The sequence below is a fragment of the Vulpes lagopus genome, chromosome 11 (genome assembly GCF_018345385.1).
Source record: "Vulpes lagopus strain Blue_001 chromosome 11, ASM1834538v1, whole genome shotgun sequence".
Taxonomy (NCBI): Eukaryota; Metazoa; Chordata; class Mammalia; order Carnivora; family Canidae; genus Vulpes; species Vulpes lagopus.
Genome location: NC_054834.1, coordinates 104,177,466 through 104,198,831, shown reverse-complemented (window position 1 = coordinate 104,198,831; position 21,366 = coordinate 104,177,466). Strand labels below are relative to the sequence as shown.

General features: G+C 36.9%; 2 protein-coding genes across 3 annotated transcripts in view; one reads left to right on the top strand and one right to left on the bottom strand.

Annotated features, from left to right (window-relative positions):
- CERKL (ceramide kinase like) overlaps positions 1–15,463 on the top strand; it is a 109,965-nt gene extending 94,502 nt beyond the window's left edge. For both annotated transcript variants that reach the window (XM_041722932.1, XM_041722931.1), the window contains 8 exons: positions 4,100–4,174; positions 4,963–5,140; positions 5,220–5,279; positions 5,844–5,869; positions 5,965–6,073; positions 8,712–8,808; positions 14,013–14,185; positions 14,967–15,463. In XM_041722932.1, the coding sequence (XP_041578866.1) occupies positions 4,100–4,174; positions 4,963–5,140; positions 5,220–5,279; positions 5,844–5,869; positions 5,965–6,073; positions 8,712–8,808; positions 14,013–14,185; positions 14,967–15,048 (800 nt within the window). In that variant the 3' untranslated portion in view covers positions 15,049–15,463. The remainder of the gene's footprint in view (positions 1–4,099; positions 4,175–4,962; positions 5,141–5,219; positions 5,280–5,843; positions 5,870–5,964; positions 6,074–8,711; positions 8,809–14,012; positions 14,186–14,966) is intronic.
- A 530-nt stretch (positions 15,464–15,993) lies between these two features.
- Positions 15,994–21,366, bottom strand: part of ITGA4 (integrin subunit alpha 4) — an 80,592-nt gene continuing 75,219 nt past the window's right edge. The window contains exons 24-28 of the mRNA XM_041722930.1: positions 21,153–21,275; positions 20,386–20,505; positions 18,335–18,433; positions 17,849–17,968; positions 15,994–17,502 (exon numbers count right to left, since the gene is read on the bottom strand). Of these exons, the coding sequence (XP_041578864.1) occupies positions 17,404–17,502; positions 17,849–17,968; positions 18,335–18,433; positions 20,386–20,505; positions 21,153–21,275 (561 nt within the window). The 3' untranslated portion in view covers positions 15,994–17,403. The remainder of the gene's footprint in view (positions 17,503–17,848; positions 17,969–18,334; positions 18,434–20,385; positions 20,506–21,152; positions 21,276–21,366) is intronic.

Below are 21,366 nucleotides of genomic sequence, written 5' to 3'. Positions count from 1 at the left end.
ACCGATGTACAAATACTCTTTTAAGGACTGTGAAGTCTTTCCAAGGGGGAAAAAAAACTCCAAGAATTTAAAAGGAGAGACATATTTGGATATATCCCAATAATTAAGAAAAACCTTGGATGGTCTTTAAGCAGAAGAGAACACAATCATGTCAACTAGGAAAACAACAACAATAACAAAAAGATGCTGGCGAAGTGGAGCCAGCCACTTTTACCTTTTCATGTCATTTTAGGAGCTCTGTCTATAACGGTGGAGCTTTTCAACGTTTCCTTGCGTGCCAAGGGGATGTGCCACGGTCATTTCCTCTTCACTAGTATGTACACTGCTGAGGTCACTTATTAACTGCTATGGAGCAGAAGTGGGAAGACACACGCATTTGACATGAAGTGAATTGTTAGCTAGAAAAACCAGTGCTTAAGCTGATGTTTTTAACATGCCATTTGAATGCATTTTCCTTAGCAAATATAGCCTGTTGCCAAAATTGTGGCCTCTGTCCGGGAGTTCCAGCTTCTGGACTCCATAAGGAGGGGGATGTCGTGTGCGGGCTGGGCTGATGGGAGGACTCAGGGCCCCATCGGGGCTCTGATAGTGAATGGGGAACAAGGGGGGCAAGGGCTAGGCAGGAAGTCTCCAACTGCACACAGAAGACAGTCTGCCTTTGAAGCCATTTGCCTCCTGGAGAGAGACACCCAGAGGGAGAGTGTTTAGTAAATGACTCCACTGAGCCAACAGACTAAGCCGCTGAATTATGGTCAGACTCAGATGGATCAGATGTGGGGAAGCCTGTATTAGAACTGCTGGCCATTAGCAATGGTGTTTGTTGCCATGGGAACTGGTGCTAAGGAACTATACTGAGAGATTCCGATTAAAGGGGTGGGGGGAGGATAGAGGAAAAAGCCAGAGAGGACATTAAAAAAAAAAAAAAAAAAGCAATCCAGTTGTTGTAAAACAAGGCACAATCCACATACTGATGGCTGCAAACCATATATTCCTATAGCGTTCACATAAATAAATTCATGCTTGCCAATTAATTTGAGGAGAGTAAAATATTGCCAAGGGACTATTAATTTCTATGATATTTCAGGCAAAGAACCAAAGTGTAGGTGCAGTTTTCATGAGAATTTTAGATATGCTTGACTAGGAAGTCATTACATCACATTTATCTGTTTGGATGTGGGAGACATTAACGGCCTTATGAATATTCATGGGGTCTGGTTAATTAAGTTAATTGTTCTACAGAAGTGCTTGCACTTCCAAGGACAATTTTTTTCCTTTTTTTCTTTTTGCCTCCATAGTTTCTGCCTGGTATTTCCATCATTCATGCTTTACGTGAACTGCTACTTCCGTCCTTGCCTCTGTGTATTTGGCACCCTTTAGCAGGTCTGGGGAGGTGGTGGTGAGCAAAGTTGCTGGTAGCTGTTAAGAAAAATAACTTTTCAGGCTAATTAAAATGTTTACCTTGAGGTAGAACATTTATAGCTTTTGTGAGGATGCTAAAATTACATAGCCGTTATTTATGTGAGCAGCATGTTCTTTTGGCATGTAGACATCTTTTCAGATGGATCACATTTTGTTTTTGGAAATTGTACTCTGTCTTTTAGATCATCCAAACAAAAATACAGAGCAATCTATAGTATTACCATTTTATATCCACTTTCCTCACAAACTTGCCTTTTAAATTCAGAGAGTTAAAAAACTGTTCTTTAGGACCAAGGAACAGGTTAATCAGCGTAGAAGATGACGGAAACACTTTTCTGGCTTCTGGTCGTGCCTCTCTGCAAATTCTATGGAGTTAAGAAAAAGTTGTCAAGGTGCAAAGCCTGAGAGGTAAAAAGAAAGAAAGAAAGTGATCCTTAGTAGCCTGAAAGGATCTGTATTTGGGCATGCTTAGCATACTTCAACCTCACAGGGAATAAATGGTCTTTATTTTCTTGAGTCATGATATGTGTCATTCTCTATTGCACATGACAACATTACATTATGTTCTTTAATAGCCTTTCTAGAGGAATGCTTTTATGGTCTATTCCTAATTAACCATGGTAATGGAGGAAATGTGTTTCATAGAGTACTGTAATCCATTGATAATCCTAAATATCTCTAATTACGTGGCCTCCTCCAAAACCTTTACCATAAATCTGATTGGGAAGCAAAATAGGTTTATTTGTTTCCTCTCTTCCCTCCCACCCATTCCAGATTAATTAGCAGTTAGATGACCAAAGGGCAGGCCGTAGATGGTCAAAGGATAATTGGAAAGGCTTAGGTAATTGACTCCTGGGTAAAGATCCACTGAGCAACAGGTCTCTGGACTCCTCGTTCTTAAACCTTAGAGTGCATACGAGTCACCTTGAGAACCTGCTAAGGCATGGACATCCGGGTCTCACTTCCAGACCTTCCAATTCTAGTGGTTGGAAGTAAGACCCAGAAATTGCCTTTTTTTTTTTTTTTAAGATTTTATTTATTAGAAACAGAGAGAGACAGAGGCAGAGGGAAAAGCAGGCTTCATGCAGGGAGCACAATGTGGGACTCGATCCCAGGACCCCATGATCACGCCCTGGGCCAAAGGCAGATGTTCAAATCGTTAAGCCACCCAGGCATCCCGAAATTTGCCTTTTTAACAAGCTCCCAGGTAATGTTGATGCTGCTGATCCCTGGACCATACATCTCTAGTAGAAGAAGCACTCTTCAAGTTACTGTGCACACACATAACCTGGGGATCTTATAAAATGCAGACTCTGATTCAGGAGGTCTGGAGTGGGACCCAAGAGTCTACATTTTAATAAGCACCATGGTATTACTGCTGGACCGTAGACCATATTCTGAATAACAGAATTCAGAGCATAATTCACCCTTTGATGAATCAGTTGGAACAGGTTTACTAATTGGTTGAGGTGGACTTTTCTTTGAATTGGCATCACCAGAGGCCTGGAAGACATTAATATTAGATCAGTCCCTTATGGTGATTAATTTAATGACAGCCTTGGTTGAAAATGTCTGAGTAGCCTCAGCTTCTTCGGCCGAACAACCCTAGACACACATCAGTTCAAGTGATACAAATTGAAGAGATCGTGTATGACCACACAGGAACGTTCCTAAAGAACAAGTCCAGGGGGCTAGTCTTCGCCTTGATATTTGCAGTACACCACACATCCATGCTTTTACAGCTCTCAGCTGTTACTGGATTTCTTTCTTATAATCTGTAATTCAAGGAAACTTGTAGCTTCTTAATTTTAAAGCCTTTTAGCCTCCTGGAAATGACAGGGGCTAGTTGGTATCTTCCTCTTCAAAAGAAGGCTTTTACCTCAAGGTCTCCGAGACCCTAAATGTCATAGAAGCCATACTGGAGGAGAGCTCTTTTCTTTCATAGGCTGGTGGCAAAAATTCATGTGGATCTTAAATGATCCTAATGATTATGAAAATAAGAAACATATTTCTTACGTATGAAAATAAGAATAAACGTATTTCTCTAACGTATGAAAATAAAATAAACATATTTCTCTAACGTATGAAAATAAGAAAAGTCTCAAAACAGACTTTTATAGCATGGCAAATACTATGGAATTAAATATTTTCTTCATTTAGGATACCATTTGTCAGATAAGAGGGGAATCCCCTCTTGGATGAAAGCTTATCTCTAAGAGTCGTTAAAGGTATTTAAAACATGTCTTTTGTACTTTGTAGAGATTTAAAATTTTTTTCTTCATTACTATTTGGATTTTTATTTCTGTATTTATGCATTTGTCTCGGCTCTCCAGAGACACCCTTAATGCTCTTGGTGTTCATTTTGTGAAAGAAGTTAGCAGCCCACTCATTGAAGATAGAGTAGACTTTGATACCACTAGTTTATTTTGGTAGAAGGTAGACATTAATGATGGAAAAAAATCTGTGAGCAAGTAAATACTCTAAACTATTTTCTAATTTTAAGTTGTTTAAAGGGTAAACAGTAATTTGACAACAATTCAATGTGAATCTAAGCTATGTATAAACTTTCATTGATTTTTCATTTGAACGATACATAGCGATATCTCCTAAAGTAAGAGCAAGTGGATAACTTAAAACATACACTACATTGATTTTACATGTTTTAAAATTGATTTGGCAGGCTCTACTAACGTACTGGCACATTCTCTTCATGGAATCCCTCATGTGGTAACTGCAACTTTGCACATTATAATGGGTAAGAATTCTTTCAAACAAGTTCATGTTTTATAAGGAAGTTTCTTTTTGATAAGGAAGTTTTTATATTTATATAAGGCTATTTTATTTCTGTCAGACCTATCCAAGGAAGGACAAGTTCTGTGTGTCTCGGATCAGAGAAATGTTTTACTAAAAACCAGAAGTCCATTAGGCAAAGCTTCACTATTTGGACTGCCTCTCTTTTCAGAGCAGAGGCACCACCAAGAGCAGTAAATGAAATTTCACTATAATCTTGTAAGAAAAAAAATCATAATGATGTTTAAGGTCACACTTTTACAATCAGATCAAAACAGCCCATGCATACTATTTAAGTATATCAGATAGTGTTGTTAGACTACACCAAGACTGTAGAGCTGAGGTTCTGTTGTTAAAAGAAGAACACAAAAAGGAAAAACATTGCACATCCACTCTAGAATTTTTATTATTCCCATTGATGGAAAGTCTGTAAACTTAAAAGCAATGCAAAACTACTGTTAAATCTAAGTTTGTTTTGCACATGAACTTTATTTCCTTAACTATGTTTTACGTGAAATAACAATAAACTGCAATATTTACTGCTTTGTGTACCTTAGTACCTGAAAAAGTTAAAAATGGCAATTGCAGTAGTTGTAGGTAAAGAGAGGTGAAGAGAAAGCAAGGATATTTATCATGGTGTGAAGTTGCTTGAGATCTTCTATAAGTAAATAAATAGGCTCTTCTGTGTTTGCCATTTTGACAACTTGCCCTACTTCTCTCACTGATGGACTGATATCCAACATAATATTCAAGGGCACGTACAACCAGTTGATGTCTGCACTTTTAGCACCACTGGAAAGCTTCTTCGCTTCGGGTTCTCAGCCATGTTTGGCTTTGGTGGAAGAACTTTGGCCTTGGCAGAAAAACATCGATGGATGTCACCCAACCAACGAAGGGATTTTGCGGTAATGAAGGCATTGGCGAAACTTAAGTAAGTCTTTTTTTCTCAAACCCAAAATTTTGTGTCTTAGAATACATGATTGTTAACAGCAAAATTTATTGTATTTTAGGCCTGAAGACTGTGAAATATCATTTTTACCATTTATCAGTTCTCACGATTTAGAAGAAAGGTAGGTAAAGGGCTCAAAGTAGTGGAAACAGCTGTATCTTTCTTTAAAGCATGAAATAGTTTGATATACACACTTTATTAGACTTGTGATCTTTGGTTGTTTTTCTAAAATACTAGTGAAGAATATGGAGTAGTGAAATTCTAGTAGGCCATGTGGTTTGATTTCTGTCTTCAGAAACCACTGTTCACTCTATCCATCCGTCCAATCATTTATGGATTTATTCAACAGCCTGTTTATTGAATGCTATATCCCAAGCATTCTGGATACAACAATAAGCCAAAAAACAAACAAAACCCATGGTTTCTGCCCTGAGTAACAAACATTACTCAAAGCCACACAAAGAAAATGTTCTCGTCTTTAAAAGAAATGGAAAATCATTGTTATGGATGACACCACCTTTCAATGAATCAACACAGTGTAATGCAGTAACGGAATATACTCACACATTTTCACTTACTGTATCTAATCTAAGAAAATATTTAACATACTGGGTTCTTGAAGTTTCTCAACTTAATAGATGTTATTTTTGGTGTGATGTGGTTTTCTTTGTTTTCTCATTTTTAGGGAGGCAGAAGGATCTCCCAAATCCGGTAAGTTTAAACGTACCTCCTTGAGAACTGAGGCAGGCTCTGGTGACATTTTGCTCTAGTGAGGGAAAGTAACCAGTCACTTCCATTGCCTTTAGACTGTAATGATCAGTGGCAAACCATCCAGGGTCAGTTCTTGAATGTCAGCATTATGGCAATCCCTTGCCTGTGTTCAGTGGCACCTAGAGGCTTGGCACCTAATACCAGGTTAGTAAGCATTTTTATTGAATCACTAATACTTTTCTATAAACCAGTTTTTTTTTTTCTTTTAGAATACCTGCTAACTTGTGGCTGGCTGGATTATTATTATTTTGGACTGTAATAATAGTAGAGATTCTCAGGGACTTAGCATCTGAGTAGGCGGAGACCAACTGTTAAGCTCGAAATAGTAGACAATCACTGGTTTCTTAATATTACTAAAGCTAAAATATTTCATGGGTTTTATGAACATGATTTCACTGTGTCACTTTATGCCTACTTGCTTTACTTGTGTTTATTTACTGGTCATCGAAAACATTATATTTCTGGTATTTCTTGTGGACATCTCTACTTTCAAGTCGTAGAGCAGACATAAATATCCTCAGCATGAATAGTATATATGTGGGTATATTTGATACCTTCAGTCAAAGGAAGCTGAATTGCACTTATTTATATTTAGTGTGAATAGTGGTACATATGAGTCTGCAGCCCACATTTTCTTGAGACCTTTTATATATCATTTTATCCACAAAAATATAAACCATCTCTCATACATTCTTTTCAAGCAGCTGTCCATTATTCATTTGAAAATCTTTCTCTCCCACTCCCATAGAAAGCATAGAAGAAAGGATCATGAATGTTGTATAATATAGTCAAATCTAGATTTTTCCCTGGAAGTAGAATAAAAGAATGACTTGTGTGCCAGGGCAGCTTATGACATAATTTTAATGATTAGTTTTGTCTTCCCTGCAAAATCCTTAACCAGAATCATTAACAGCTAGCAAGGGGGATTGATACAAACTTTTTTTCCTTGGCAGTCAACATGAGAAATATCTGCAGTTAGAGAAGAAGAAAAACTATAAATTTTAATATTAATAATCTAGATGTCAGGGTCCTCATTATCTTTAGTGCTGAAACTTGAAAGGAGTTATCTTGAAGCTTATTGTGATATAGAAATTGAGCTCAATAGTTTCCTGCCTGTACCTTCAGAAATCCTAGATAGCGGTGTGCCCCCCTAATGGGTTTCCCTCACTAAACGTGAAAACCAACTAGCTGACTCAAGACAATACTTAATCCTACTTCATCTCTGAGACTCAAGCTTGCTCAAGGACCTACAGGAGAGGTAGTCTGCTCTTCTGGGAGTTGATTCTTGCCTCTTTCAGTGCTGTTCCATACATTTTCCAGCTTGTCTGGACTTCCACTCCTTATTCTCTCTAGGTTTAACCAGTATTAATTTTTCAGTGGATGACTAGTTAGAGATTTCCTTTGTGGACTGTAATTGAACACTGATTTTTTTTTTTTATATTTTTTTTGCAAAGGCCTTCATACCATGCCTTGGCTGACCAGAGGTAGTCAGAGATTTAGCTTCTGGATGATCCAGAATCATTGCCCAGGAGATTGAACCTCCAGTTTCATTTTTTTCCACAATAAAGTATAATTTAATTCAGAATACCTCAGTGCAAATTGCTGATAGAAATTAGTGTTCTTTTCAGTATTCTAACAGTAAATATGTAACATATAAAAAACATTTAAAACCGTGAAAGCACATAGGATGTGTTTCAATTACTATAAAGTGGTGAAAAGTAGACATGTGAAGTACTTTTCATGTTAAATGAAAAATTAAGCAATTTTTGAAAATGTAAACACAAAACGGTAGTCTGAATGTGTCTTGGCACTGATTATTTCCAGTTGGGAAGAAGTGGCATGTTGAATAAAATGAGCATTGGACTCTCGGAATTAAGAGATCTGGTGCCAGTGATCATTTTGTTTTTCTCTGTGTGCCTTTGAACAAATCACTTAAACTTGGGGTCTTTTCTTCCTTCTGTATAAACTGAGTGAATGACTGGATAATCTCTAAGATCCCTTACAAGCTCTGACCTGAGCTTCCATAAGATTCAAAGAGCTCTTTTTTATGTTGTTGTTATTCTTGGAATAACTTTATATTTGCCTTGAAATCAAGCTAGAAGTCATTTGCACATATTTCTGCAAACTGCCTTCTAAAGCTAGATGCATTTGTAAGTGGCTTTTTTGGCACTAAATCCCATCTCTAAATTTGTAGTCTCTTATATTAAACTGAACAGTTATGCAAGATTAAAATGCTCAGTCATTTAACTGAACATGTGTGGTAGCGTTTGTCCCTTTTATCCAACAAGGGGCCACTTGGATTTATTTTCTTATGTCACTGAGACCTGCCTGTATGTAAATATTTAAATATCACACTGTAGGTTCTAGAAAGTATTGAACAATTTGTTATACCATTAGTATTTATTTGTTATTTTAAATCTTTTAAAAACATACATGATGTCACATTTTGAATCCCTAAGTAAATCTATTGGATTTTAAATGATATGTGAATAGGAAGCATGATAGTTCTTTTATTTAAAAAAAAAAAAGCCCTTTAAATAAGAACTTACAGAAAAGGAAGTCAATTTTTAATAAAACTAATTTGAAGGGCTGGCTGTGCCATTTAAAAATAACACAGCAAGATTAGATTTAAGAATTGGAAATAAATTTAATGTGATGTTGATTAGTCAGTTTTGCCTAAAACTTCTACTAAATGTGGTTGTTAGAAGGAATGATACCGAGTAATTTCTGTTGCAATCACTTAATAAACTTCTCAATGTCAAATACAAATATTTAATTTCAGATTAAATAATGGAAGCATGGCTCTTATAATTGCACGAAACACTTCTCGACCAGAATTTATAAAACACCTGAAAAGATATGCCGGTGTTAAAAATCAGGTATAGTAAATTATTTTTGTTACTTATACACAAAACTGTTAGTCATGGAAAGAGGCTGCAAGAGTTGACATCAAATCTTGCCTCAGAAGGCATTATTTTCTTAATACATTAATCTTTTTTCTTTTGGTTTGTGGTTCATCCAAATTTTGAAAATTTCTATTTTATTAACATAGATTGGCCCTTTCTGAACTATCGATTGGTGGACACATACGTTTTGTGTATGTGTGTGTGAGTGCATGTGCGTGAAAAGAGAAAATAGAAAATACAGTGTTATATTGAAATGTGAAGTAAATTAAAGATAAAATTATATAGTCAGCTCTTCTTTAGAATAAAAAGTAGTGAAATCTGAGATTCTTAGCTTTCTTGATGTTATGGCAACAGGCTTTCTCTAAAGTTATGGCCTCTTGATTCTCCTGCCATTTATTTACAGGTCAACCTACCTTCACTAATTGAAATAGATTTGCATACCTATATTTAAAAACACACCGCTTTTATACAGTCATTATTCTGTTCAGAGCTAGAATGTGTGGTTGCGTTTTTGGAGACAGATGAAATTTTTATTTCCACTTAAGGGATTTGTTTTAAGGAGAAGCAATAACTATTATAAGCCACATTCTTTTGGCAGAGATTTTGACCCAGTTTTTAGGAAACTGATCCAGAAATAAGTGATTTTTTGAAATTATGAGTCTTGAACTACATCAGTATGCTTGTAAAACCCCATAGTCTCACTTCCTGCAGGTATAGGACTGTACCTGGATGTAGCTGCAGAGTAAACAGGAGGGGGAGGGGAGTAAATCCAGCCAACCACTAGTGAGACATGGTGCTTACACGGGTGGCCATTGCAAGGCTCACACTTTGCCCCTTTATAATTTTAAAGGCAGTCCTCATGAAGTTTCAGTTCTCTTCTGCTTCCTACATTATTTGATTGGTGTTTATTGAGCAACCAACTGAATGAAGTGTTCCGGAAATTGTAGCATAAAAATGATAGTCCCACGTTCCTTAAATATGAAGCTCAAGTAGACAAAAGCAGATGGAACGTAGGCTGTGAGCTGAAGTAATAACTTTGCACGTGTGTTTGGGGAATGACGGGGATCGATTGTCCAAGGGATGTTTGCCTTTTCAGATGTTACTTATTTTGTTTGCAATATCATTATTTTTCTTACTCCAAAAGCAGGACAGGTTCATTATTTTTTTTTTTTCTTAAGTTAGAAGGTAGAAACAAGGCCATGTAGAAAGCACTCAAAATTCTATATTCCAGGAGATAATCAGTGTCATTACCTTGGTATAAACTTCTTAATATGTCCCCATTAAACATATGTGAGAACCTCAATGAGTATTAACTTGAAGGGCACTCATCCTGAGAAGCTCTATTTTTATTTTAGGGAGGCACCTATTGCACAGATTATTTATGGAAAATCTCTTTAGAAATTGCCTAAGGGGCAAATTTCTAAGGCAATGTTTTTGTAGACATCCTTTTTGCAACATGGAAAGAGCTTTTTTGTGATTTTGAAAGTAATAAATACCATAAAAAGAGTGAATAGAATTCTGTATCTGTAGGAAAACGATTTAAAAAAAATGAGATCATGTTATGCAGGATATATTTGCTTTCCTCATTTGCCAGCCACGTCTTGTTTTTGATGCAAAAACTATTGCTTCAGTGTGTATGTGTGTTTGGGAGGGCGTGGGGGCAATCATTAGTCCTAACTCTGATTGACTTAGCTCTTTCCAAAAATTGGAATCCAAGCTTTATTGCTCTGTAATTTTTTGACAAATTTTAAAGGTCTTCAACATGATGGTATATATGAATAAGTGGATGGATTCCCAAGGTCATTGCTTTCAAGCAATGTTAATTTGATACTTTTGTTAAAAAAAAAAAAAAAAGACATACACACATTTATGTATAGTCTTTTCCCTTTGTGGTGACATTTTCAAAAATGTAAATTCATGTAAATTATGTGATATGATAAAGACCTGCATAAAGGTAAGGTTATGTGATCCACTGTCTAGTTAGTAGTAGTTGTGGTAACCAGGTTGGAAAACACAGCACTTCGGCCTCGGGAGAGCCACGGTCTAGGTCTTGGCACCATCTTTGCTGAGTCTCACTGGATCTTCCTATCTATGAACCACTGTAGAGCGTAGTGAAAACCACCATCATCTCACCTTCCCCCTCTCTGTGTGGAATAGAAAAACATTACCCCTCCTTTCAGCTCTGTCCTAGCTGGCCTCCTTTTCCTCTGTCCCACGTTTCCACAGACACTCTGACCATCGTTGTTGGCAGGGAGTTTAAGGCCCTCAAGTTGGTGCTTCCCTGAGGACTCGTTTACCACCCTCTAGTCCTCCCATGATACTTTGTCCTGGGGCCTCTCCTTGCTCTCGCCTCGCCCCTCGTTTGAACCATTATCTGAGCTTTGCACGGTTAGGGAAGTTTGCAAATTGGTGTGCTATTTTCTCTATGATCAACAGGACCATGGTGCTTTCCTGTGTCCTGAAGCAGTAGAACTCACAGGCATCTTGAGCCTGGCGTGTCCAGCATGTTCCCCCAACAGTGTTCCTCCCGTGTCTCCCTACACAGGGTGGCAATGGTACGACACCCTACACATCCTGGAGTTGCTCTGGATTCCTCTCCCTCCCTCCTTCTTCACAACCGATCTACTGGTTCCCCTCTTAAATGTTACTGAAATTCCTCCTCCACCTTAACTTGAACCTTAATCCCTTCTTGCTTACAGCAACCTCCTTTCAATCTTCCTTTGCTCTGGCCTCCCACACTTATTTCAAGAGGGAGTTTTTTTTTTTTTTTTTTCCAAAACACTAGGCTGTTTCGTGTTCAGTTCTTCAATGCCTCGTCAAGGCATCTTGTCAAGATGGCATCTTATTTCCTCAGTGAGGAATATATGGCCCTTAGCATTCTGGCCCTTGCTTGTGTCACAGCCTCACCTCTTGCCATCCTCCCCCAGGTTTCCTGTTTTGACCATTTAACTAGTGTGTTAGGGATGCACTATGACAAATACCATGGATTCTATGAAGGCTTAACAGAAATCTGTAATTTTGAAGATCAGAAGTCTAAGATGGTGTTGGCAGCTCTGGCTTCTCCCAAGGCCTCTCTCCTTGGCTTAGAGATGTCTGCCTTCTGGCTGTGTCTTCACATCGCCCTTCCTTTGTGCACACACATGCCTGATCTTTCTGTGTTCCAGTTTCCTCTTTTAAGGACACCAGCGTGGATTAGAGCCTACTCAAAACCCTCATTTTAACTGCATCTTTAAAGACCTTCTTACTCTGGTTACATTCTAAGGTATGGGGGTAGTGATGTCAACTTATGACACTGGGGAGAGACATAGTTCAGCTGGTGACACCATCTGTGTCTTTAAAAAAAAATAATATAGATATTTATATCTTCTTTAAAAATAAGCACAAAGGTGCCTGGGGGGCTCAGTCAGTGATGCACTGCCTTTGGCTCAGATTGTGATCCCAGGGTCGTGGGATGGAGCCCCATATCAGGCTCCCTGGTCAGCGAGGAGCCTGCTTCTTCCTCTCCCTCTGGCTACCCCTGCTTGCACTCTGTCAAATTATAAAATGTTAAAAAAAATTAAGATAAAATTTAAAACATAAGTGCCTAAACACCAGTATCATAGTACTACATTATGAATTTCTTGTAGTCGCTTGATGATGCCGTCTCCATACTTGGTCATACGTTTCCTGTCTTTGAAACTTCCCTTCTCCTCCAGACTAACTCTTTGTGTTAAGACTCCCTTCAAATAGGAAGCTCACCCAACATCCTGCCTGTTTGCCTCATTTAATTTTGTCCTTACACCATCATGGCACTTGTATGTATCACAGTTTTAACTGTTTACTTCTCTTCCTCACATCTTAGACACAAGCTCACACAAGATATTAAGTTCTTGGCTCCCTGAAGACCCATCTAACAATGTGGTTTCATAGGTACTGAATTTCCTGGGACGTACGCAGCTTCATTTTGTGAGGCATACACATGAAAACTGAGGGTTTGGGATAATAGACTTACTGGTGGTGGCCATCACTTCTTGGCATCTCTTGGCTTACACTTCTTGCTGTAATCTGATTCTTTGATCACATGGCATTCTCCTTTTATAAGGCTGTCAGTCACATGGGATTAGGGCTCAACCTAATGACCTCATCTTAGCTCAATCACATCTGCAAAGACCCTCTTTCCAAATATGGTGACGTTTAGAGGTACTAAGAATTAGGACTTCTAGGGATCGTTATCAGGGACGCAATTTAACCCATAGTAGCGGTTAGCAATGACTCATTTAAAACACATTATTTTTACAAGTTCATAGAGATTGGAGGATATCACGAAGGCTTTGGACCTGAGATGGGAAGTCTAATGCAATGACTGCTCAGTAGTTTCACAGAGAGCCCATCTGCTTCCCTGGAGAACAGCTGACGCCACTCTCTAAACCCAGTATAATCCATTGTAGTAACCCAGTGCACTATACAGTATAAACTAAAATCTGCTGGACCTTGGTTTCTACACATGTAAAATAAGGGTATGGGGGAAAATACTAGTTTTCTGTCAACTTTTAAAATTCTGTATCTCAACACTGAGGTTCATATGTGGAAGGGAAAAGAATGCATGTAGGTAATAGGAATAAACCTCATGGCGTTTACCTAAAAAAGTGAAATTAATGAGTGGTTAATATACATTGCTCCTAAAAAGATATTTGGCTGTCTTATGTATGAGAATAGAATTTTTTTTTCCACTAAAGTTTCTTTAGACAAAAGTTGAAACTTGAAGATACCCTGCATCATTGACAATGGTCAATAAGCAAAAGTCTTGCAAACTGAGTCCATCTTTTAAGTGGGAATGAGGCTGGCAAATACCTGTAATTAATCCTTCCTAATTAAATTCTAAGTATGAAACTTGGTTTGCTTTCTATCACCTAAACGAGTTAGTAGATAGTACAAATCTGTGTCAACAGACAGGTCTTGAAAAAAATCTTTAATTTGAAATTGTATGATACAATTTACAGCCTCATAAGTACACAACACTGGTCATAAGACAAGCTTGCCAAAGAAACTGGGAATCCCTGGTACGGAGTTTCAAAGCTATAAAAACGTCATCATGCATGTTGCTATTTACGTATGGGATAGAGCACAGTAAACTTTAATTTGCATTAGCAGTTAGGGATAAAGCAAGCACCGTGATTATTTGCATTTGTTTTATTTAGTTCAATTTTCCATTTGTTGAGACTTACACTGTTGGAGAAGTAAAAGTTCGTCCAAGAAATAATAGCGGATACAGCCTAGAGGAGGATGGACTGCATGCCGCTGCTTCAGAAAACAGTTTCCCTTGGAATGTAGATGGTGACTTAATGGAAGCCAAATCAGAGGTTCAGGTTAAGTAAGTGTAATTATTTCACTATCTTAAATGTCCACCAGTAGACACAAAACTTAAGTGTAATGGAAGCTGCCTTGTCAGGACTAGATTTCTTTTTTAATGAATCAGGGAAGCATAAAAAGATGTACAATTTTAATAAATACCGTGTGACTTTACATTTATTTACCAATTTGTTATGTACAAAGCATTTTCACAGACTCATGACCAAATTTGATTCTCTCTCGGTATTTCAAATTACCATTCTCCCTGAACTATACAGATAATTTCTAGGACTTAGGTTTTGTAATTTAAAAAATGGATCAAGATCTTAACCTTGTGAAAGCCATCTGGGTAGCAGATTGTTACATTTAGATCTCCAGTCGTTATGGCTTTGTGTTCCGCAGTGTGCTTCTATCAGCTCTTCCCAAAGCATTCAACTTACTTTCCAAGGGAATGATTTACATACTATTTAACAGAACAACTGGCAGAAACAACTTTAGGACCATGCAAACTCCTTGTTGGTAAGCATTATGATGACCCAAGAGGTAGAAGTGTGCAAGAGCATTCCATTCGATGTGAGCTTTCTACAGGCACACTGCCTGGATTGTACAGTAATTACTGGGGCTGATTTGTTAGGCCCTCCAATCTCTTACAAGATTGCAGCTGTGCCACGAATCCATGATTGTTAGCTGCCATTAGGTTTGCATTCGGTGTGATGTGTCATACTCAATAGGTATATGTGTGAAAAGGAAAGATAGATTGATGAAATAATTATATATATATATATATATTTTTTTTTTTACAGATTACACCCAAGACTTATCAATCTTTATGGAGGAAGCATGGAGGAAATGAATGATTCCCAAGGAACATGTAATTGTTTATAAAAAAAAAAAGTACAAACTAGAATTTTAATGTGAAGGAATATAGTCATACTTTAAAAAAAATAAGAATATCCTCCCCTCTCAGGATATGTTTAAAGAAGTTAAAATGGCTGTTATTTTGCTAAAAATTAGTTTCTAGGGCTTAAAAGCTAGAGCTTAAAGCAAGACATGAAATATAACAAATTCTGGGTTTCAGAAAGTATTTATTGGAACTGAAAGTAAATGCTCATATACTTAAAACATCATGATGACATATCAGTAATTCCCAAGTGAAATAACTTGGATGCTTTCACTTTTCTTATGTGAAATTTCCTATAGCCTAGGACAGATGGACTCCAGAGGCTATATAAGGATGCCCTAATGATGTCTAATCCAGGTTTCAAAATCCTTCCAGTACCCACATTTGTTTGCCAAAAAGATAAACATTTTAAGTTGTTAGGGTACCAATTGTGTGACTAATCCCTGATAGTTAGAAACGGTTGATTTTCCTTAAAGTTTGTAACAAATTTTAAATTACACCAACTAGCTAATGGGTGAGGAGCAGTTTTCTTTTTGCTTCTGAGACTCCTGTTATCCAGCAATCCTAGCACATTGGTTTTAGTGCACTCCATAATACCCAAAATGCTATCATTTCTGAATAGAAAAGAGCTAAATTTTTTTAGGATTCCAGAAATTCACGTGCATGAATTACTTTGCTTTTTATGTAATGAAGAAAACAGCTCTTTTGCCCATATATCGTACCTTTTTAAGTTTAATTTCTACTGGGATACACTGCGTTCAGGAGGTTCCACTCCTCGAATGCCTTTACAAAGGTCTGCCCTCCTTGTTCTTGGGCCAATTACAGACTCTGGGCTTGTGAACAGATAACTTACAGGAATTTAGGCAGTCAGCGAGAGACAGTTGTTGGCAGGGGCTTCATATGAACAAATATTTTCCATAATAGATAAATTAGAGGTAAGCCTTTTACTATTTGATCACTTGCAACAATAAAGACAGATACAGGACAATTCAGATGAAATCATATTCTGCAGCTAGCAGCATCTAGTTCCTATGCATGGATAAATATTACAAAAAAAGGATTATATTTGCAAATGAAAAGGCATTCAAGATAAGTGAAATATTAAGTTTTTATAAAAGTTTCCAGATTTTAAATAAGTTATCCCTAAACTCTAGGTTATGGAAATTTTGATGTCACATTTATATTCACTGAATATAAGTTAAATTTCTCAATTTTGTTTCTCTAGTTCCATGTGGAAGAGAATGCTCTTATGTATCTGGTAAAAACACATTTAATACATACATTTGAAGAGAAAGAGTAAAATCTAAAGAAGTAGGTGCACTTGCTTAATTTGGCAGTCACTGTTTTACACAGTATCTAGTTTATATGAAATACTGGCCTCTAATCACGGTCTTCGTAGAGTTTTGCTTTTTAAGCGTCATTAGTGAGGTACAGTTTTCATATTTTATGTATCAGTGTATTAATAATTTGAAATACAGCTAAAGTGCAACATTCATAAATTAGAATTCTTAAGTACTGTTTTTATAACCTGAAGGTCATTAAAAATGGATTTTAGAAATTTACTCCTGGGTACCCTTGCTAAAAATGTGTGCTAGGAGGACTAGTGGATTCATACCTATAAACATATTCTTTTAAGAACTTATGTGTATATATACAGAAAGAAAAAGTCCATAGCTGTATAAACAATAATTATCCAGAAGTCATTAAGCTCAAACCAGTGTATAAGTTCAGTCTGAAATTTGCTCATCAGGCCCATAATGCTCCTACATCGACTGCTGAATAAATGGTTGATCAAAGCCCCTCATAAAGGTACTACAGATAAAGGTCTTTAAAATAAGTCTACTTTAAAACATTAGTGGTCTTCTTTTATTCATTAGAAAATTGAGGAACAGCTCTTTCTTCTTTAAAAATATTTAGCAGGATCTTTCCAACAAGCCTCAAAACGATCTTTTAGAAATGAATGATCCCCTCTTCAGTGGAGTTTATTTTACCGAAGCAAGCATACATGGTAAATAATTTCTTTTAAAGGAATATTTCCAGGACTTCTTCAACTGAGTTGTTTACTTCCTCAGTATGATTTAATTCAGAGGCACTTTCATTTCAAGGTATCTTCCAGGGATTACTTACCTTGAATAAGTTGAATGCTTTAGTGTTTTTCTACCCATTTAGGAGCTGAGAGATTATTTTCCTCCCGAAGAGTAATTGCTTGGATTTTTCATTTGCATTGAGACCTCATATGTCACAAGGTCATGAGTAAAAGAAGTACAGGGTTTCTTGTAAACAATGTCTTAAATTTCTTTGGTTAACCTGAGTCTATTCTCTCAATTTGAAAGAAGTCTTTAATCATCATCATTGCTTTTGCTGTTAACATAACTCCAGCTGTCTCTTCTGTTTTCTTCTTGTAGGATAGATTTGTACTGTCTTTTAAAGAATCCAGCCTGAAAATTGTAACATATTTGTGATTATGCAATACTCTCATCAGAAACCTGAAAGGTCACTGTCCCATGCAGTCAATAAAATTTAGGATAGGAAATATTGTTAAAGAGCATAATTTTTGTTAGACAGTGACACACACTCTCCAAAACTGACATTATAAAAGAACACCTTTCCAAACTAGTGTCAGGGTTGGGATACTGGTACTGGGAGATACTGGAGAAATAGGAATTTAAAAATTCATTTAAAGTGCTGCAATATTTAATAACGTGGGAGTCACAAAGGAGGCTTTGTGAAGATCAAGAATGGCATTTCTGAGTGGTTTAACATGAGTAATTATTAAAGGCTTACCTTCCACATAACATATGAAATCAGTAGAAGTAAAATAAGTCCAAGTAGCAAGCTGCTCAAAATAATCGCTATTGTGAAATGACGTTTGGGTCTTTGATGATGTAATCCTTCAAGTAGAACCTATATAATGTAACCGAAATAAAGAGCCACCAGTTTAAAAACTTCTATTCCCTTTGAACCACCCGCCCCCCGCCCACCTCCATGATTTCCCCAATATTTTGAACAACCCTATCCCCTTTTCTTGGTGGTAACCATTTAGCAGAAGTGTTTTGTTGCATGTTTTCTTCATCTAGTTCATCTTACCAAGTTCACCTCCTAAAAAGAGCCATCTGCATTGTTCCCTCCCACCAGTTGTAGAAAATACCAGATCCTGGTAACGTATTTTGAACCCTCCATTATCTAGTCAGAATACACTTTCCTGACTAACCACTCCAGCAATAATGTTCCCCTCTAATCCTAAGATTTCAGGTAAAATGGTCATCTTACATGTGCAACATTCTCATCCTTGTTTAGTTCAATAACTTTTGGATTGGGTTCTGGAAAAGCTGTTACTCTTACTTCAAACTTGAGGGCTGAAGTCTCATCCTGTTTAATAAAGGAAAGATCACTGTAGCCTTAGTTTTATTTTGTGAAAACATACTAATAATTTCTCTTGATCCTTACCTACTATTTGAGGCTTTTACAATTGATCGTCTCCAATTTATTTCACCTCTTGTAGTTAATTGCATTGCAATGCTTTCTTTGGAAGAAAAGGCATCGCTGTGGTATTAATTTTCCTGGCATCATTTTGTTGAAATCCTTTTATTAAACATGACTAGTTTGCAGATAACTTGATTTAGATATTTGTAATATATAAGTATTTAAATATTTGATAGTTGTGTTTTTTCCTATTGAATCTTTTTTCCCCAAATAAGACTTTCTTCAAACTTATTTTATCTAGGCTTTTTTTTTCCTGCTCTGATAATACACATGTAGTTTATCTAATGCCAAAATGGAAAAATCTGGCACAAGTAGTTATACCATTCAAATATAAAATCAATAGATGAACTCCAAGAGCTAACAGAGGGACTTCATAGCCAAGAATCCATGGAGCTCAGGAATCTGAGGATGGGCTCCACAGACTCTAAGAACCTTTTAAAATTTCATGTAAACTTGAGAATATATTCCTTAGCAAAATTCCTAAAGAAGTCTGGGACCCTCAAAAGTTAAAATATAAATGCTATTTAATGTTTTGGAAAAAAACACATAGAATTTTAGGGCTGAAAATAAAGTACATACTTTATCAAAGCAGTGGTTTCCAACAGGGATTCTTTTACTCCCTAAGAGGACAGTCAGCAGTTTCTGGAGACATTTTTGACTGTTGGGACTTGGCAGGCGGTGTGCCAGCATCTAGGCCAGCAATGCTGCTAAGCATCCTACAGTGCACAGGACAGCATCTGACACCAAGGAATTATCTTGTCCCAAATGCCAAGTGCCCATTGTTGAGAAACCTGGACCTCAAGGGTATAGAAGGCAAACTGCAAAACTTTAAATAACCTGATGGTCTCATGATTTAGGTTTAGCCCAACCAGAACTACAGCAGACATCACTTACTTCCATATCTGGTGAATTTTTTTCCCCTCCTTTACTATTCACTACTGTGTGGCAATTTCAAATATTCCTCTCTAAACAAAAGAGAACTACCATTTTCTTTACCTTACTATATATCATGCACTAAGGGCTTTACAAAAAGTATCTCATATAATCTGCAATATCCCTGCAAAAGACATTATTCATATTTGTCAGGTAAACTGAAGAACAGAACCTCCAGATAAAATCAATTTTCTCTCTCGTATTTTTTTTTTAAAGCTTCATTATAGAGTGTGTGTGTGTGTGTGTGTGTGTGTGTGTGTGTGAGAGAGAGAGAGAGAGAGAGAGAGAGAGATATCAGGGGAGAATCCTCAAGCATACTTCCCCCACTGAGATCATGACCTGAGACAACCCCAAGAGTCAGGTGCTCAACTGACATACACCCAAGTGCCCCGATTTTCTGATCCTAAACAGGCATACTCATTGCTAGGAAGAAGTCCAAGTTGTACTATTTATTTATCCTTTCAAAGTTTTTCTCAAGTGTTGTTGTTAGTTGGTAAATTTTGATTTTTTACTGGATCCTATGAAAGCTTTAGTTTTATTTCTTAAGCATAATTTAAGGTAGTTTAGAAAAAACCCTAAGGTTATATAAAATAGGTAGCCAATTTCTGTGATGTAATCAAAGTTTTAAGCAGTTGGACATGCTTTCTAAAATAAATCTCTTAATTATTCCATAGTGTATTTTAGTCTTCATTACCTGTTTAATTACAGAAGCCATATCACTTAGACAATCTATTCAGCTGAAGCGATACGTGGAAATAGTTGTAGAGTTCCGCTCCAAATTTTACTATTCGTACCTCCTCAATTACTTGAATGCCTCATCCTATAACATCCTATCTAAATAAAATGACTTCAGATAAGTTCATACGCAACCTACAAACTCAAAGTTGTCATTTTATTTTACTTACCATTTCTGAAAGGTAGGGCCGGCCTTCCAACTGAATGTGAACACTGGCTTCTTTTCCACTTTCCATTTTCCCCAAATGGCACAAAATAGTTAAACAGTATGGATCAGCTTTCATGCAGAACTTGAAAAACAAATACAAAAAAAGCTACATTAAAACATTTCTTTTTTTTTATAAATGGCCAAAATATTTTACATGGAATTAAACCTCTCCCATTCATGGATTTAAAAAATTCTCTCGCTTAACACAAAACACGAACGTTTTATAAATCACAACAAAAGGTATTTGAGCTGAAGCATGTGTTCTCCGAATGAAAGACTCCTAATCAGGGCATTGTTAAGTTACATGTTCTATGTTCCTGTAAAAGGTGGATCATTTGAAGGTAAGATCGCTTCCTCAGGGTTTTCGTTTTTTTTTTTTTTTTCTTCTTTCTGTAAATTCACTAAAATGAAAGCAGTGAAAATTAATCTCATGCCACAGTCTGCTCAGCTAAATAGATCTTGGCAGCCTCAAGGGTCTAGAACAATGTCTGGCTGGCACAAAATTGGCACTGGTTGGATAAATAATGAAACTGTATTATATGTATGTGTGTGTCTATATATCCCTGAATCTATCTCTCCAATTGTGTGTCCCTCATGTGCAAGAGTAATAAGTTAATTTGCTTCTTTCCTACACTCAGTTGACAGCTCAAACCCACTGGCTCTTGGTTTAAGTGCTTCAGGTCCGTATGTTGGCAAGCAAAATCTACGACCCGAGAAACGGAAGCTTACCAGTAGCTTCTTATCAGTCTTTGACAAGAACGTGAAAATGTCTTTTAGGATCTTCATTGCACCTTTCTCCTGCTCTAATGCACACTTTCTTGGATATTTCTTAAAATGGCATTCTCCAGCAGTCTATAAAGATAGAAAGCGAGAAAAATCTTACTCCATATTGGAGAGAACTGCAAAAGCTTCATGGTCTTGAAAGTTCCAGTTGCTTGCCTTT